The 20,769-nt window shown below is 41.1% G+C and overlaps 1 protein-coding gene across 1 annotated transcript in view; it reads right to left on the bottom strand.

Moving 5' to 3' along the window:
* LOC124282895 (dystonin-like) overlaps positions 1 to 14,926 on the bottom strand; it is a 108,876-nt gene extending 93,950 nt beyond the window's left edge. The window contains 2 exon segments of the mRNA XM_046718936.1: positions 997 to 1,064; positions 14,681 to 14,926. Coding sequence (XP_046574892.1) covers positions 997 to 1,059 — 63 coding nt within the window. The 5' untranslated portion in view covers positions 1,060 to 1,064; positions 14,681 to 14,926.
* Positions 14,927 to 20,769: the final 5,843 nt, after the last annotated feature.

The following is a 20,769-nucleotide window of genomic DNA, read 5'->3' as shown; positions in this document are numbered from 1 at the left end:
TATCAGTTATCATAATGGCCAACGCTCAAGTAGCTCATATATGAAATTACATACAAGTACCTTAATCGTCCAGGGTCAATCTGACGCTGACAGAATAGAATATATATATACACATCTATCTACCTAAAACGCCCACATCACTTCAACTACAGTATCAAATATCAAAATATTTTTACAGGTGTGTTGCGTTTAATCGACTTGTGGCACAACTTTGTCATCGGTTTAATCTTAAAAAGTAATTGAATACAACGCGGAAATGGGAGTGCCCAATGTAAACATTGATCTGCGCGCGACGTCATCTTAAGAATGGTCCTGTTAAAGTGATAAAATAAACAAAAACGGCAAAACAAGTTTGGTTTTTATGTAGGCTGGATTTCTGTTAAATCTCTCCCAATGAAACAACTCCATCGTATACTACATCGTATACATTAACTACACATGTAGATTATCTAAAAGTTTCATGTTCTCGTTAGATCCGATCGTAAGATATATCATGTAGTTAAACGTGAGGATAGTGTACCTGGGAAAATTACGTTACACTACTTATAAACATGATTACATATCTAAACCAACAACATCATAGTAAAACACGCTAAACGACACACAAGTGGTCGTCGAACTATTTCAAATACAACCAGACAGACCATCAAACGCGCCGCTATGGTCAGGTGAGAGAGAAAGTTTGCATTTAGCCTGTGGAGTGTCAAATACACCGACCGACAACGCGATGAGGCCAGGTATGTCACAGGTGGGAACTCGTACAATCTCCCGCAGGAAAATTGTCAGTTGACAAATCGTTATTAAATATCCCGGTTCAAGCTTTTATCATTCAGGGCACATTCTTACAGCGAAATCGCGTTATTTAGAAGTAAAATTCCTCTTATAACGAGAGCTTTAAAAATGGTGTCAGACTCTGTGTTCACATCTGGGACGCCCTTGCTTTCTCTCACCTGGGCCGACACAACATCAAAGGACACAATGATATAGGTCACTTACCTGTTTTTCTCGTATATCCGACAGGCACTTATCCAATAACCCCGCGTCTCTCCGTGATCCCATTTTACCTGTTAAAACACGGAATGCAATATTTCAGTCATTGTCAACGGTACTCTCTCTGCACATGCGCACACAGTTGTACAGGTAACCGTCTTCCTCATCCCGAAACTCCGCACAGCACTTTGAGGGCTGTTGGGAGTTTAGTGGAAAGCCCAGGTAACTAGTTTGCCACACGGGGCGTTATTTCAGATGGTCTAGTGTAGCAGGTTGTTGTACAGATTATTAAAGATTATTTATGAGTGACCATCTCTATTGTTATTTTTCGCAAAATAGCAATATCTGAGAAATGAATAAATAATATATCTTTAAAAAAACAAGCTATTGAACGAAAAACACAAACACATGTTGAGTGTTTGAGCCCACATACGTGTACTTTTATTCATGGAGCTGAATAGCTTTTGAAAAATAATAAACTACTTAAATTGTTTTACGTTGCACATACACACATAAAACAACGTAAAAAAACACTATTATAAGAGTCGCAGTATAAGCCGTCAGTCCACTGACACACACTGAAAATGTATATTTTTGTTAGAAACGTTAAATATACATATGAAGGACATAGACATAGAGACGTGTGTTGGTCCAATCGTCTCTGGTCATTTATCGTTTGTCCATCATGCATTCACAATACGTGACAGTATTTTACGAAAACAAAGTTTGAAATAAAATCTACAACAACCAATCCCTGCACCCTACCTGTCTGTAAAATGCCTGCACGCATTTTAAGTATTTTATGCCTTAAATAACGCCTCCTCCGTCTATAGAATAACGTCCATACATGCCAGTAAAGGCATCCGGTATATCGTTTGATCAAATACGCAGCTACCACAACGAAGCTGTACATATTGGTCTGAGGGGTGCATGTTGGCTCTCTGACTGTGTACAGCAGGGGGTGAGATATATACCATCAACAGGAGCGTGGTTCTATGACAGGTTTACATAACACGGGCTATGTTTATGTCATATTAACGAAGGCCTGATTAACGCTAATCAGGAGTGGACTGTGGTATGTGTAAAACACGGCTGTCCTGATCAGGTCGTGCATGAGTGATTTCGTGTTGCACGGTCCAGGGAGTACGATATTTAAATTCAGTGAAAGGTCTTTCAGGTGGCACTACAATGGTGGCAGCCTTGAAGTTGATATCGACAGTGGAGAGGAGACTGGCTGATTACCTTAAGCGTTAGTCTTTGAACTGATTATTTCCCTTCTATTGTTCAGTTTCATTTCCCTCATATTCTGTTTCACATAATTTCTCATTTAGGTATGAAGTTTCATGATATTTATCATTATGGTTTCACATGATTCACATTTCAGAATAACGTTTCACATTTCTTATTCCAATATATTGTTTTCATATTTCTCATTTCAACGTGCAGTTTCACATAAATTCTTAATTTCAACATGCAGTTTCAAATAATTTCTCATTTCAGTATAATGTTTTACATCTCTTTCTTATTTCAATATACAGATTTACTATATTACATAATTTAATATACTGTTTCCCTTTATTTCCCATTTCAACATGAAAGTTTACATTATTTCTCATCCAACTATACAGTTTCATATGGCAGCTATTGCTCCTAATTGTATTTTGGACGATGAGATACGTGTATACTCATACAATCTGATCCGCTCATTACTGTAGCGTATAGTATTGATCTCTGAATATGTAGATATAGCAATAGTATAGAAGTATAGACAGCAATAACATGGAATATATAACAATATCGATATTACTTCTGTTGTCACCCTAATTAATAATATTTCAACATAGAACCATTAAGCACATGGGGACCTATTCACGGCGGGTCAGGTTTTTGTGGATGGAAGATCCGGAGTCATGCAGGTCCTAATATTGCTACATTGGTGAACAATTGTTTATTTGTTGAGCTGACAAGCCAGGAAAAAAACAAAATCAGCTGGGAAATGGAGTTCGAAACCCAAGGTGTTCCTGGTACACCCAAGGGACCCCACGTGGGGTAGCCTGGTGGTTAAAGCGTTCGCTCGTCACGCCGAAGACCCGGGTTCGATTCCCCACATGGGGTAGAATGTGTGAAGTCCATTTCTGGTGTCCCCGACGTGACATTGCAGGAATATTGCTAAAAGCAGCGTAAAACTCCCTCTACTCTTCCTTCCTCGTGGGCATAAATACCAGCAGCCAACACACAGAACAAAAATCTCATGAAATCTCATGATCGTCGATAAGCGATACTTAACCGCTTAGTTTGTGTTTTGATACGAAGCCAAGGCTATTACATTTGTACATAACCTACCAACACGCGTTCTGGTTACTTGTCCGTGGAATCGGATTGATCAGACATCTGTGTATGAGGCCTGTCAAAGATCCAACAAGGTACATGCCTGTATCAGACATAATGGCTTAGCCTATAATCCCGATTAAGATTATCGGGAAATTAGGTAATTACTGACACACCACACGTGGAGCGTTGACTTTAGGGATCTGTGACTTGGCTGTGTGGCCATTATCACAGCTTCCATGGTTAGTTTTGAAAATATTATTCTCTTCAGATTTGGTTTCAGATCTTCAGTGCTCATCACTGGTTGAATATGTTTCAACGTACTGATGTTACTTCATAACGAAAATATGCCTTTCGTTTAAGTCCACGTGTAGTACAACCCTTTAACTCAAAGTACTTGATCTTGAAATACTTGATCTCGTATATAGTTTTATCCTCTGACTCTTAGGCCAGTGCGAACTCCTTCTGCTTTCAAAGTAGGCAAAGACCTCTTATCGTCTTAATCTTTCAACGAGCATTGTATGCGCCATTAGCATACCATCGTTGTGGCTGACTGACTGAGTTTGGTTTTACGCCTCTTTTAGCAATATTCCAGCAACATCACGGCGGGGGACACCAGAAATGGGCTTCACACATTGTACCCATGTGGGGATTCGAACCCGAGTCTTCGGCATGACGAGCGGACGCTTTAACCACTAGGCTACCCCACCGCCCCACCATCGATGTGGAGTTTGGCGACATATAGTTGGACATGTATCCATTTTTATCATCATCATAATTATGACCACCATAAAAAAGCTTGAAGCGTTCAGAGCCACGGGTTAATTTGACATATTAGACCGTAACACTTTCGGAATCCTCTCTCCCGCTCTCTCCCTCCCGCTCTCTCTCTCGTTCTCTTTCCCTCTCTCTCTCACTGAGGTCAATACCGTCCGGATTAACGAAGTTTCGCTGTATTGACATTTACCTCGATGTCTTCCTGGTTTGTTATAGACGGAGTGGGCGTCACCTGGTTATGTATGCTCGTAACCATAAACTCTGTCATCTTGACACTAATGTCAACAGTTATTGCATGTTCAGCGCTTACTCTACGGGACTGCAGTGGGTGGCAGGTTTACCATCTATCTCTGATGGTAAACTGAACACGTAAGCATACACACACAACACTAGTACAGGTGGGCTTGATATAGGTGTCAATGACCCACTCTTCTACCCGATTGAGACATACAATGGACAGATGTCACATTCGGTATGCTCTTTAAGGGCTAAGCTCTTTATACAGCCTCGTGCTTTGACATACTGTCGTTAAAACGTTCGCGCCTCACGCAATAGACAGGGTTCGATTATCTCCTGGGGTGCACAATGTTACGCTCTCAAGTAACTCACTCACTCACTCACTCACTCACTGATTTCTTCATTCACTCACTTTACACCAGTGTTACATAAATTCTGCTGCATGAGAGCTGCACGGAGGACAGCGTCACTTCAGCGAATACGAGCCAGAGATAGCAGGCGGTTAGCCGTCTCGATACGGAAATAGAAACAACCTGTTCTAGTTTCATCTTGGCTGGGAAACTTCAACCATTAACTTGTCCACCGTACAATTATACCAACATTTTCCCCATTGTGAGGGGGACACTGGAAACTCACGAGCCACTATTCATCCCCTGATTAGGAAGCATCACTTGACAATGGGCACAATGGACACTTCATTATGGAGAGCTACAGCTTTTGTGTGGTATGGTCAAGTATGGCTAGCCGGTCCTTGGGGTCACGGTGACCTCCGGCGACATCTACCCCCTCCGGATACCCCCTGCCTTTCTGTTTAGTGCGACATTATGAAGAAGATGCTGATCGGTTATTAAGGTGTCACATGTAGTACTACCTGAAAGTGGTATCGGCGAGTGGGTGTGCGTGCAGTGCCCAGCAAACATAACACAACTCGTTTAAAAAGTTTAAATTATATGATTAACAAAAAATGCGAGATGCTTAAAATTGGCTGGTTGGTTTGTTGTTTAATGCCTAACAGCTATCCCAGCTGTATGGCGGCGGTCTGTAAATAATCGAGTCTGGACCAGACAATCCAATGATCAACAGCATGAGCATCGATCTACGCAATTGGGATTCGATGACATGTGTCAACCAAGTCAGCGAGCCTGACCACCCGATCCCGTTATTCGCCTTTTACGACAGGCATGTGTTGCTGAAGATCAATTCTAACCCGGATCTTCCGCTTATGACGCACTCATCCACCAAGCCCAATCTACTGTATAAACTCTGCTGTATAAACATCTCATTATTATTTGTACATCATTGGCTTCCACGCCTGTCCTTTGTCTACTCTCTGGCTTCATCAGCTTTCTGCCTAGCCAATTATGTTAATTATGTTGTTTTCTTTGTTACGAACATGTATAATGTAACAAACATTTGTACTTATTCTAGCACACTACCCACTCCCCATCTCAAACATTCCTGTCATGCGCAAACACAGTGTGTACTTGTGACATCCATTAATTCGCCAATTCATTCCTATTTAAATAGCATTCATTCACTATTGAGTAGGACTATCCCAGTTACAGAACCAATAGACGCATCCCTACTCACATACTCTCACACAATCACGTGTTGCCTGGGATGGTCAAGTATGGTCGATTGGTCACTCGGGTCGCGGTGACCCAAGGCTATGTCTACCCCTAAGGTTTCACACGCCTACTGGTCTACCGAGACGTTATGTAACAGATGACAGATAGACAGATCCTTCCAGGTAGATGGATCACTCAAGCGACCACTCGGTGTCTAGCTGAAGTCCACTGCCTGATTTAATGCACTGATATGTTGGTACGCCTCTGGGATCGCGGTATGCAATACCTGAAGCTGATGATGATGATGATAATGATGATGATGATGATGATGATGAAATCGTAGATCACCGACAGCGGTTTACATTATCAGCAGATGATGACGGTGACAATGCTGCTGATGATGATAAAGTCGTAGATCACTGGGCCAGCAGTGCCCTCCATGCATAGTCATCACTGATTTCCAACGCTCCATTCTAACTTTCTCACCATTATTTTGTCATAAACCCAATTTAGTTGAAGCGTAATGGAGACGTATTCTCTTTAGTAGACGTCTTGTATTTAGAACGGAGAGATACAGATTACAAGAGACAGAAGCTATGTATCTTAAACCTATCCCTAGCATTTCAGCAGAACCCACGAATCCGTTGGTATATGACCAGATGGTGGCTACATGAATACGTGCAAACACCTAGTTGCGGGTACAGCAACGTGCAGTGAACTTGGACAAAGTGCTGTGACTATGTGTCCCAGTTCACCCAGCTGTGAATGGGTACCTCGTAAGGATGAGAAAGCCACAATAACTCGGTGCGCCTAGTGGCTGCAAGAGTTGTATACTCCTCAGGGAGTTGAGATTGATAATACGATGTGCCATTGAGATTGGCATCCAATGATCGAGGGAAATATATCAGCGCCTTGAGCATGCACTAGTTGCCTGGATATGTGCGCTATATAAATATCTAATAATAATAATAATAATAATAATTTGTAATGCTAACCTAAAGATCCAGACTCAACAAATATCAACAGGTAATCATGTTTAAACGACTGAGTGTTGTTCTACGGCGCACTCAGCAATATTCTAGATACATCAAGATAGCATCAAAATAACCCAATATAGGTAAACCATGTGGTCGACAGCATGAACAGCGCCGCTGGGACACGATGACACACATTGTAACCAAGCGATCGGCATCAGTCTGTTGTCATAAAACTTATATGATTCCTAGTACGCATAATGCCCCGAACTCGTCACAGAACCCACAGTTCAACCATCCTGTTGATTAACTGCCTTATTTAAATTGTCGTCATTAATTTTGAAACTAATTTACCCACGAAGTTGATTATTAAAGTAATGAATTACGGTTCAATGAACCCTGCCAATAATGTAGGACACGGTTTTCTGGTTAAACTAGCAAGCGTAAAGCGTTTGACAAAACTTTACACAAGGATGACCTACTTTGGAAATACGTGGCAATAACTAGATGCTCTGTTTGCAATAAAACATGTCTGATAGAGATAAACACCTGTAAATCTTGTTCTGAAATAATTATTTTATAATTATAAGCGAGCTGCTTATCATGAAGGCTATTCGCAGAATATCGGTTTCCTGTTAAGAAAATACTCAAGATCTCAAGAGCCCCTTAACACCCACATATCTGTATAATAGAACGTACTCTTCTGTTAAAGCACATGTGAGCTGCAACGGCAAACGAACTCTACCCCACAGTCCCTGAACCACATTATTTTCAGTTCCGCATAAACATATATGCAATGCAAAGCCTTAAACGAAGAAAGTCTATATCTCAATGCTCGCTTGGGATCCTTTTCGCTATAAAATGAGTTACTTGTTTCCATCAAAATTATATAGTTTTCAGAGGCTAAGCGTTGGTGTTCGGTACATGTACCCATTGTTTTGAATATCCAGTTGGAGTGAAACAGGGGTATGTTCTGAGTCCGGTACTATTTTCGGTTGTAACAAAATATAACTGTGACTCAGGCAATAGTTATTTCGATGCATTCTAGATATCCACGACAACAGCCTTTCGCTCCACTTATCAACACGATCAGTTAGTTACACAACTATCTGGAAAAGAGCACAAGCTACGAATCATTAACATGTGAACAATTTATATTTGTACATGCGCATCACATCACTGTATCTCGCACATAAAACCATATATATCATACAATCTATAACATACCAGGCAGTATATATCTCCAGGCAGTACTTGCATATAACGGTAGTCAGTAGTGACACTCCAGGCAGTAGAGATAACCCTTGAATGGCATATGAGGGGAAGAACCCTTTAGAGCAAGAAGATATTTGCTTCTAGGTCTTATTAAAGAGTTCTTTAATTGCCAGGATAGTAATATATTGCATAACCTAAAATTACCCAGCTAAGGGGAACTGTGTTGAAAGGACAGGATGGAATCGAGGAATGAGGAAAACGATTAAATTCTTCTTAACGAAATATTTTATGACACTCTGCTGGTAAGTGGTGTATATCTCCGCGGAAATAATTGCTTACTAACAAAACACTGTGTGGCTCGCAACGATCCGTGTTAGAATTGGTCGTCAACAACTCATGCTTGTAAGAGACGACTATCAGGATCAGGTGGTCAGACTCGCTGACTTGGTTATAGGCATGTCATCGTGTTCCAATTACCTACACCGATGCTCATGATGTCAATCACTGGATTATCTTGTTCAGGCTCGAATCCTCACAGACCGGCGCTGTCATATAGCTGTGTATGAATTACGTAATAAGCTATATGAATGTTTATTTATTACAAAATTGACTTTCCGATGTTGTTTGACTTTTTAGGATGAGTATATATCTCCGCAAAACGTTTGCGTACGAGTATACAAGCATCCAAATGCTCTTGACATAATAGATATCTACATTGACCCAATTATTCCACTAAAGCCCGGGTAGTGACGTGAGGTAGCCTAGTGGGCAAAGTGTTCGCCTGATACACCCGGACTGGGTTCCTTCCTCACATGGGTTCAGTATGTGACGCCAGGTCCTCGTGTGATATTGCTGGAATATGGCTACAAGCACCACGAAACAACACACACACGACAAAGGTCAGCGGTTAAAGCGGTGGACAATCGTTTTGTTTTCTATTTATACTTCAGCGACATGTTTAGTGAGTTTTTAAATAGATGACCTGAGCTGGAGCACTAACTGTTACTAAAATCGTCATATTTCGTGACGAAAGCAATAGAACAGAGTTAATCGTTTACTTTGGGTTGTAAGTTAGTACCGCGAGGTTAAGTCCGGTGAAAGTGACACACTACATTCGTCACACCTAATAACCTCTGATCCGTACTTGAATCACAAAATTCTAAAAAACAATCACTTAATGAGATTTATGTGCATGTAGTCCCCCACGCTTTAGGCGTAGACTTAATCGAATTAAACTGAGTGATGGTTTTGTGGTTTTGTAAGCGTTTTGCCAAGGGCGAAAAAGATTTACAAAGCCCCAGCGTTTCATAACATGTTGTTGTTCTTCGGGAAGACGTAATGTTTTCACTTGTTTTATGGATATATCTAGCTGCACGAGGGGTCGCGGGTTTCACGTAATGATAAACTTCTGGACCATTTATGTGCTTAAGTCGACGTGTTCTGTATGTAAAGCGAGAAAACAGACAGGCGTACAGGGTCGTTCCAGCAAGTGTTGTTTACGGCAGATTACCATCTCTCTTCCACCATCACAACATGAATGTGTACCTTGTATGAATCTGTCACGTTTAGTTATTTAGATCATCACAGATGCGCACAGTTTCGTCACTTCATGTTTTAACAACACATGACGAGCTGAGGCACGAATATTGACTTCAAATGGAAATGGATAAGAGAACCCCAATGTATATTTTTTTATTCAGAAAACTATTGTTGAATATCAGATACGGTTAGAAAGGAAATGAGAGCGTAGATATAGAGACACATGTACACCTTCTATATAGTTCTGTCGTATGTTGAGAATCTATATAGTTCTGTCGTATGTTGAGAATCTATATAGTTCTGTCGTATCTCGAGAATGCAGGTGATTCTGTAATACATCAAGATATATTATATATTGGTAGTTCTGTCATATGTTGAGAATCTATATAGTTCTGTCGTATCTCGAGAATGCAGGTAATTCTGTTATACATCAAGATATATTATATACTGGTAGTTCTGTGACATGTCGAAAATCTACATAGTTTTGTCAGGGATGAAAAATCTTCATAGTTCTGACATATGTCGAGAAGGCTGTATAGTTCTGTCAGGGGTAAAGAATCTTCATAGTTCTGGCACATGTCGAGAAGGCTATATAGTTCTGTCAGGGGTAAAGAATCTTCATAGTTCTGGCACATGTCGAGAAGGCTATATAGTTCTGTTAGGGGTAAATAATCTTCATAGTTCTGACACATGTCGAGAAGTCTATATAGTTCTGTCAGGAGTAAAGAATCTTCTGTCACATGTCGAGAAGGCTATATAGTTCTGTCAGGGGTAGATAAACATATTTCTGACACATGTCGATAAGGCTATATAGTTCTGTCAGGAGTAAAGAATCTTCTGACACATGTCGAGAAAGCTATATAGTTCTGTTACGTGTGACGAATATAACGACAAAAACTAAGTTCGAGCGAGATGAGTGTCCCCAAGCGGCCGCTAGACAGCAGGTGTCAACATTATTTCAGAACAGCCTATCTCGTCATCTAGACGTCATGCATACATTTGTCAGACCCTCTTGGTTTCTGTCTGGAATAATCTCTACTCTAATTGCCGTATTATGCCTCTATCTATCAGCACCATCACACAGAGTCACGACAAATAGGTACAATGTATAACGCGCGCGGGGGGCTCGTAGGGAGTCTAACAGAAGGGGGGATCGTATCGCTACCTGTAAAACCAGTTACATACCATGTCTTCTTGTAGGCTTAGCCCCGGGACAGAATATCAATGAAGTAAAACTAACAAACGTATATCGTATTTTATCTTGAGAATCGCATGTTGGCAGGGGTCTGACCGAGTTTAGCTGTGTGCTCGTTAAAGCGACAAATATGTCTCAGCCCAAAGAGTTCATTGTACTGTTGTATGAGTGTGTGTTTATGAATCCCTATAAAAAGTAATACCAGCTGAAATGCATTGAGTGTTAACTTTTTATTTTCACCAAAACATAAAAATTCGGTTGATTCTCAATTACAGTAATTTTCATTGTTGACAATTAAAGGGACTAAACTCACTCACTGTTAAAGGGATGTTTGCGTGACTGTGTTGTCTAGGAGGAAGCAAATCTTTCACGGTGATCTGTTAATGTTCGAGTCTAGGCCATAATCAAGTGGTTAACATCATGAGCATCGATGCACTTCATGGTGAAATGACACGCATTTACACAAGTCACTCCCGGTCACTTAATCGTATGTGTAAAAATTATTCTTTTTATAAAATGCCAAGCCTGAATATGCATATACTTCATCGATGACTCAGGTGTACATTGATCAAACATACATTCCGATACATACCGTGTCTCACAGTCTAGACTGATACCTGTATGCAGTTACGTATTTGCCTATTTTGGAGGTGAGGATTTACTGCAAATATGGAGCCACTCCTCCTCCTCTAACTAGACCTTCCACATTCCTAGTTTTCGAGACAGCCATGTCAGTTTCGTGGTATTCATCCCACGTACTACGTAGGCACTCCGCAGTCGAACAAATATAGCACCTGGTTGGTTTATGGGATCAGCACACTCCAGCAAACATCCCCGTTCCTCCGATAATAAGACCATAACGCGTACCTATTTTAGAACACCTGTCATCACTAATTTTCAGTTATCCATTCTTACAAGTTTCATAATATACTGATGTGCAAAAGAAAGTACACACTTGGTGCTTTGAGACTATCAAAACAACGTAAATATTTTGCTAGCAATGTTCCAATTGGGTACGATATCTATGGTGTTATTGCAACACGTACACAATGTTTGTGACTTGTGACTGACTGACTGAGTTTGGTTTTACGCCGCTTTTAGCAATATTCCAGCAACATCACGGCGGGGGACACCAGAAATGGGCTTCAAACATTGTACCCATGTGGGGATTCGAACCCGGGTCTTCGGCGTGACGAGCCAACGCTTAACCACTAGGCTACCCCACCGCCCCTTGTGACTTGTGAGTCGGAATCAAAACACTTTTCTAAATATTACGCTGTTTTCAGGAAAACATTTTACCAACGCATCAGGTGTGTACTTTCTTTTGAACGTCAGTTTACTTTGTTTTGCATGCCCAGTGAAATCTGATTCGGAAGATCGTCCAGGCAGATTATCATCTTGTTTTGATGTTTTATGCTTATGTTCACATATACAAATCGTTTACATAATATCACACGGTATAACCTCTGACTGTTACGAATGTCTTCCATGCATACATCTCAGAACGAATACGTGGTTAAAGTCAGTCGTCACTTTTTTAACGTAACCCACAGGTTTAAGTCACAGGTTGGTGTTTTGGCTTCGGTTAGAGGCTGCTAGAAGTTTTTACACATATCGATGTGAATGCAAATTTATGCACTTTGCCCTGTTATTACCCCTATTATTAGTTTGAATATTGCTGAGTGCGACGTAAAACTAAACTCACTCACTATTATTTTGCATGTTGAACACCCTCCAACACACTTATCTGCCATAATGTTGCGTATAACCCATCTCAGTGAATACAGTTTTACGCCGCTATGGCAATATTCTAGCAATATCACGGCGGGGAAAAATGGGCTGTACAAATTGTACCCACATTGGGAGTCGAACTCAGGTAGTTGTCGTGACGTGCGAACGCATTAACCGCTGTGCTTCCCCATCCATTTAGTTTGAATGCAACTACAAAAAGATATGAAGGGAGTATCTTTGTTTGCAGTTATAACTAGTTCCATTATCGCAGAAAAACGCCTTTAACCTTTCATGCACAGGGTTTCAAATACTAGACTGTCGCTTATACGTGGAGAAAACATTCCGCTGTTTGAGTGTATATACATGTATATCTATTCATAAATCTACGTGCAATATCATCGGGGTTTAAACGGATCTTCATTGAGTGGATTGATGACATGCATATTGCTCGTATGAATCAAATATTTGAATAAACTTGCGTATTTTTCCACTCGAAATTCCGCGCATATTTAATCAGCCAAGCGGAACTGTACTGTCAATACAGTCAATGTAGAATCTAACGTAACGCGGAACAAAATGCGTGTAATCGCATGACCTACATATTCAACATTTATATTCAACATTTATATTCAACAATGAGTGTCAGTCGATGTAGTAAACCATGAGGTGAGACTCACCAAAGTTATTAGTATATGTTTTGGGAAATATGATTATGGGAATCGAACCCGGGTCTTCGGCGTGACGAGCGAACGCTTTAACCACCCCACCACCCCTATAAACATTCCTGGACCACACTATCCAGTGATTAGTAGCACGAGCAATAGGAGTACGAATCTACACTGACAGTCAAGTCAAGTCTGAACCCGATCCACAGAACAATCACAATGAGTTTTATAAACACAATCTGTAAAATGTATAGCATATGCAGCTGAGACATGAAAAGGCAAAAATGTAATAATGTTTTGCTCAACATGAACGGGAAATTATCGCTAAGGATATCAAATCATCTCTTTTGTCATTCACTTTGATACATTGGTCGCCATTATTTTGAACCACTGTGGATTTAGTTTCTTTGTTTGCTGTTAAACATCGCATTCAACAATTGTCAGCTATAAGAGGACGGTGTTGTAAGTAATCGAGCGTGGACCAGACAATCTAGTGATTAACATCATGAGCATCGATCTACGCAATTGGATAATATTACAGAACCTCTTAGGAAGTCCCGACAGACTGGACACCAATCTTGTATTTATTTCCATCAATAATTGATTTATGAAGAAAACATATGCACGCATGTCCCTTAATTCTCACAAAATTCATTCATTCTGAATATTGCAACAAAAACACACTATGGAATAAGTCACCTGGACTAAATACACATGCTTGACCGCCCAATGACCATTATGCAGAGCTGTATAAACACCAACCGTTGTCCACTACATATCCCACAGATATTATCATCAGAGAAATAGTATATGTGCGATTAACTTTATGATAATGGTATACGAGAATGTACACAGGGCTAACCGCGTGTATCCCACATCGACTGGCCCTTGTGACCACGGCGAGAGGCGATAAGCTATGAAGGGGTACGCAGCTCGAGTCACTGCCCGGCAGTCAAGCTTGTACGCCTGCAGTAGCTAGCGATCAAATTACACGTTTACAGTCTGTTCTGATGACAACAAATTCCTCTTTATTTATGTGTACTTGGCACGGCATTCCTAGATATTTAAACTGTGAATACACGAGTGACTATTCCCATGGTCTGATTAATGCAGAGCCAGTTTAATCATATGTTAAGAACCAACGATCACAATGCTCCACGCTCGTTCAACATACTTAACCCCTATTGTACCATCGTAATGCCCTACTAAATGTTCAGGAACCAGAATTATATTAATTGTCATTACGCTGAACTCATCCGTAAGATTTTAATCTTACTTTCATATATATTAATATTAAAGATAACATTCTCAACGATGTCAATATATTACTATGGGGGTGTTTGACTTTCATAATGTAAACATAGAGTAAGTATGTAATGTAAACATTATGAACTGCAGCACGTGTTGACCCTTAACCCCTCCTCTTTCAATCACCGATTGACAAATGCATTATTTTCTCACCTTGAGCGTCCAATATCCAATCTACGTCCAGGTAACACCACAGGTAAGTCTCAGTACATTCTGCTAACTATCCACTGAAGAGGCAGAATGCCTTTCCTTTTCCCCGAGACTAAATCCAGGTAGAAATGTAACTAAATCTCAGGTGCGCCAGGTAAAATCCAATCAACGATGCGTCCGCGCTCAGCATAAACCTGAGGTATTAGAGTGAGAGACGAAAACAGGCTACCATATAGAGACAGGTAGATGTGTGGTCACGTGACACGTGACGGCCATATAAGACAGGTCTTGTTTGACAAGCTACACCTGTAGAACAGCCTTTACCTGTGTATAGTGATACGAGAAACATTTGTGTATAGGCTCTTTCTGAAGTCTCGTGATAGACGTGACAAGTTATTGGACGTGCATGCAGCTGGAAATATGCCTCATTTGATCTTAACACGAAATTAATCTTAATCAGCAATGACTCAGGGATCAATTTATTTCACAAGAGTAGATAATCTGCTTTATGTAAAGTTCTAACGCGTTTGGATAGGGTGGTATGATATGTTTCCAGTCGTATTCTGATGGTTATCAGTTGCTATAGCATAGACAATAAGATAAATAAATATGTAACAGTTGATAATTGAATGATTATTACAGGTTATTGATTGGAGAGAGAGAGACAGACAGAGAGAGAGAGAGTATGAGAGAGAGAGAGACACATAGAGAGGGAGAGAGAGAGAGAGAGAGTATTCCGTAAGACTGAGAGAGCATATAAAGAGGGGTACATGTATACATATTACTTATTGCTTGTGATATGGTCGAAATATTACTTTTGTTTGCATTTGGAAATGTTTTTTCCCCATTTCATCCATCACAATAACAGTAACTACACCGAGTTCAGTGTATCCCCTGCTCATAAAAATAATAACGGTATTCTGACGGTTAGCAATGTTTTACTGGAATGTTTATATTCATATTTATTTGACATTCTTCCTCACATTAAACAGCAGAATATGTATTCAGAACAGCAGTAACATTTAATGAAGCATCGCATTAACATTTACTGCATATTTCCCCTGTGAGCCTGCCAGAATAGACCAGCTACAAGAACAATAGCGGCGTCTCTCTCTGCCCCCATTAACGTGGCACACCTTGTTTTACAGGGTTTCAAATCAAAATTAACATGTCCTGTGACCATTGACCTCATTGTAACCCCAACCCTTGTAATGACCCTGTGATTCGTGCAGCGAATGCTGGGAGAGTTACGCTCGGCGTTTGTAGGGGAGGTTACACACCTCCAGTAAGGGAGACATGGTTGGGGAAGAGTGGTCAGGGGGTCGGTCAAGCGTGGGTCGTTTGGGGACAGACTGGATCTAATACAGAGATTTATGTATGTTATTGTAACAGATGCCAATTGTGGTAAATAATAGGTTTGGACAGACACGTGGTCGAGTTTTACAGGCACTGCAAACGTATGCTGCCCTACGAGGGAGTGTTTTCACAGGGTTTCTGAAAATAACATGTCCCAAAACATCAGGTGACGAAACATCAAACATGTATTTATCCATGAAATACAAGACTGCAATCATTTGTCCAGCATTAGCAAGTTGACCTGATGATTGATCTCACGTGTCTCTAATTTTCATGCACCCCACAGCATGATCCTTATACCCCTTCCCCACCAAACAGTAAATGCCTACAAAATAGAAACACGATTTTCATGAACACCAATTCCCCTGTCTAAAAGAATCGTCCCTTAATGATGATCAATTGTTTGTATTTGAAAGAAGTAAGTGCAAGACTCAGCGACTTCATGCGTGGAACTCGTTTACCGTTGACAAGCATGATCTAAATTGACGAGACCCGGGAAGATCCGGGGAGAATAGGTCTTCATGCTTGCCACAAAGGCGACTATGCTTGTCGTAAGAGGCTACTAACGGGATCGGGTGGTCAGGCTCGCTGACTTGGTTGACACATGTCATCGGTTCCCAGATCGATGCTCATGCTGTTGATCACTGGATTGTCTGGTCCAGACTCGATTAGTTACAGACGATGGAATATTGCTGAGTGTGTGGCGTAAAACTAAACTCACTCACTCACTCACATGTTGTGGATATAATTTTTACTGGTGTTTGCTTGTTTGTCATTTAACGCCGCACTCAGTAATATTCCATTTATGACGGCTATATATCTGAAAGTAATCGAGGCTGAACTCGGCAATGCCGTGATTGATATCATGAGCATCGAACAATGCACGTGTGTGATACGATGACATGGGTCAACCAAGCCAGCGAGTCTGACCACCCCATCCCTTAACGACAGGCATAGGTTACTGAAGACCAATTCTAGCCCGGATCTTCACAGATCTATTTACAGGTGTACTAGATCCTTGAAACAAAATACACTAACAGGGATCTATACACTTGTATACCCTCGTGGTAGAAGTTGTGGAATTGTAATAGCAAACGGACAAACCACTATAAAATTGTCAGATGTCTTGAGGACAGAGGACTCTTCAAACTCTCCAAGTTGACGTCATCCGTCAGTGTCACCATTAGGCGGTGATAATGCAATCTGACCACGCAGATCAGTTCCCGGTGTTGCGTCACAGACATTCCCCTTGCAATCAGTCACTTCCTTGACGAGCTCCTGCTCCAGGCGAGGATTTGTCCAATCATTGAATAAGCCGGCGGTGTAGTAGCATTGTGTCAGAGAACATGATGTGGCTTTGTCTCCACAGAACAGAAGTATCATGATACCTAGTCTGTCTCACAGTTCCCGAACCACATTAATTTCCCTACTGCCAAGCCATCTCTGCAGTGCTAAAGCCCTAAATAAAGCAAGTTTAGATTTCCTCAGGTTCAGGTTCCTCTGAATCTCTGGTCTCCCTAGTGCTCCTTTTCAATATAAATGGGCTTGTTTGTTACTATCCAAATTATGTATATTCAGAGACTAAGCCTTAGTCTACCTGATACCCTACATTTGTAGTTCCATTGTATGGAAGTGTTATAAGTTGGGAAGAGAGCACGCTCTACCTCAGTATTAGTGAAGGATTAGTCTGACTTATCATATATTTGTGATTAAATTAAAATTCAAACCATGCGGGCAATAATTCAAACCATGTTGTAACGTGTAACATATGTTATGTTGGGATTGCACTTTTCAGTACAGTACCGATTCTAGTACTTTTGTTAGGTTTTGCGTTGGCTGAGTGGGTTAGATCGCTGACTTTGTGTGTTGACGATTAGGTACCTGACTTCAAGACTCAACCTAACAAAACTACTAGAATCTGTACCTTACTGAGAAAGTGTAGTCCGAAATATAACATTTGTTACACTTGATCATTTCCGAAATGACATTGTGTATTCATATTGTAACTGGATAATATATATGTATAGCAAGTAAAATTGTTGCCAAAGAACAATATATGTACAATCACTTGTAAGTATTAAATCACACTACTACGTCACACTTGGCGAATGACCAACACAATATAACATTAAACATTCCGGCTCTCGTCCCTGACCAAGATGAAGCTAACATTCTTAAGACCTTGAGGACTGACAGTATATCTTCTACATGCATGATAGCCAACAGGACTGATTCCATCCATCTTCACCTGCTGGGGGATTGTTTGATATTTTAAACATTGGCTAGCATTAACAAGCATCCTGCAAATACAACCTTTCCAGGAATACAGTCTATTGAATGAAGTGAACTAAGACACCCAGTAAATATAAGCTAGGAATGCATGCCTAAATATTTGCCCAAAAAATTGAAATACCTTTTCACAACCTTAATTCTTAATTTAATCTTTACTATATTGATACATAACAAACATAAAAACCAAATGTTGCATGAAAACTGTGTTTGATTCACAGACACGTTTCATGGAGTTATCCTGATCTAAAGATGCTTAATGACCCCCAAAAGGTTAATTATCGCACATTGTCCAAACCAACACTTGAATGACGTCATAGCATGTGCATCCCATACTGGCCATGACGACCTGGTAGAGACCATGACGACCTGGTAGAGGCCATGACGACCTGGTAGAGACCATGACGACCTGGTAGAGGCCATGACGACCTGGTAGAGACCATGACGACCTGGTAGAGGCCATGACGACCTGGTAGAGGCCATGACGACCTGGTAGAGGCCATGACGACCTGGTAGAGGCCATGACGACCTGATAGAATGGCGACCATGAGGCCATGGCGACCTGGTAGGGGCCATGAGGTTTCTACGGCAACTAAATGAGACGTATAAAGCATGGACAGACATCATTCCTAAGTATCACAGAAATATTGGTCCGACAACTCCGACAGTGGATACATGGCCATATTACCAGAACATCAATCTCAACTGCGAAAATAAAAATTCTCACTACTCTCGCACACGTGCTCTGTACAGTCTCCGCTGTAGTACCCACCGTCCTGGTATAGTGGATGGAGCGCCAGCCCGAAGAGCTGAAGGGTTTCGAGGTCCCAGGTCGCGTCATACCAAAACACGTTAGAAGATGGTACTTCCTGTTTCCCTGTCTGTCGCTCGGCATTATGGGTAAACCAAATATTGCCGGCTTGGAGTCAGTATGCTGTGTTTGAGTGGGGTATCTATGAGATTGTTAAAACTGGTTAAAACGGGCACTGTGTAAACAATAAAACTGTGTAAATAATCCGGTCAAGTAAAAAACACCCACGCGTTCATGCAGGGGCGGTGCGGTAGCCTAGTGGTTAAAGCGTTCGCTCGTCACGCCGAAGACCCGGGTTCCATTCCCCACATGTGCACAACGTGTGAAGCCCATTTCTGGGATTACCCGCCGTGATATTGCTTGAATATTGCTAAAAGCAGCGTAAAACTAAACTCACTCACGCATGCACACCCTTATATAAATGCAATAATACGACGTTCAACGCCATTTCATCTCACCTTGCCTCCGTCATTATGAAGGTAAATCACTTAACAAATCTGTATAAGCCCATGGTCCTGTAGTAAGACATGGCCTGTCGGAAGGATGATGTATGTTTTAATGTGATGGATCCACATCACCGACGGCAATGATGTTACCGATTAACACGCTGGCGTTCAACCACCGCCATTACTGTCAGACAACAGCAATATATGCATCATCACAACACAGAGATATCAGATAGTGGAGTCTTATGGCAAACAACCCGATGTGCTGTTCCTCTGAAACCCAGAAGAGGGGCATGGTGCTGATATTGTGATGTTTTGATGGGATGGCATAGTTCAGTTACGTCATGAAAATTTTCCAAACAAATGATGTTTGTGAACAAACACTAAAATATATAGTTATTCGATATTGCCGCCTTGCAAAGGGACGTTGAATAAAACATAGCTACTTGTTAAAACCGCCGCTCGTTATGCTAAAGACCTGGGTTCGAGTCCCATGACTGGTACAATATGTCTGAAGTCCAGCTGTCTTAGTATACGTGATATTCGCGCATATTGCAAATGTAAAACATCATCTACTTATTCAACAATACTTCTAAGGAATTAGTTCAAATTTAACCAGTTTCAACAAAGAAGAATACAAACGGGGCCGTTTTGGCCCACTAGTACTGTAGTTTGTTAGTAATTAATTATGTCTTATGCGCTTACTTTGATGACAATTTGGGGTGATGGTGGATTTGATAGCACCATACCCGTAGCCGTGGATTTCATCAAGTGGTAAACGTTTGAGACCCGTATTACTTCGGGCTTCCCTCCCACATATAGCAGACACGCCGTGATGTAACTGGAATAGTGTTCAAAGCGGCGTTAACTCCACCTAACTCACTCATGCTCTGTATGTAATATAACATTCCACCGATTCTATATCTCTTTGTGTGAAATGGAAACTAAACTTTGGAATCTTGATAACCAACTGATACAACAATCCTACGCCCAATGCTATTGCGTCAACAGTGACAGAACATAATTGATATTACCTGAGTACAGACTTGAGAGTTGTACGTGACACTGACAGGATTAGTAAGGTATGACGGATCGTCGAGGTCACTGACGATTTGTAACAGAGATCTCCCAATGACTGGCGATCTGTTACAGGGATCACCCTGGTCCGACAGCCTCGACATGGTTCTCGT

This window comes from Haliotis rubra, unplaced genomic scaffold (assembly GCF_003918875.1).
Source record: "Haliotis rubra isolate DU_JTF1 unplaced genomic scaffold, ASM391887v1 Scf306, whole genome shotgun sequence".
Taxonomy (NCBI): Eukaryota; Metazoa; Mollusca; class Gastropoda; order Lepetellida; family Haliotidae; genus Haliotis; species Haliotis rubra.
This window is presented reverse-complemented; position numbering and strand designations above follow the sequence as displayed.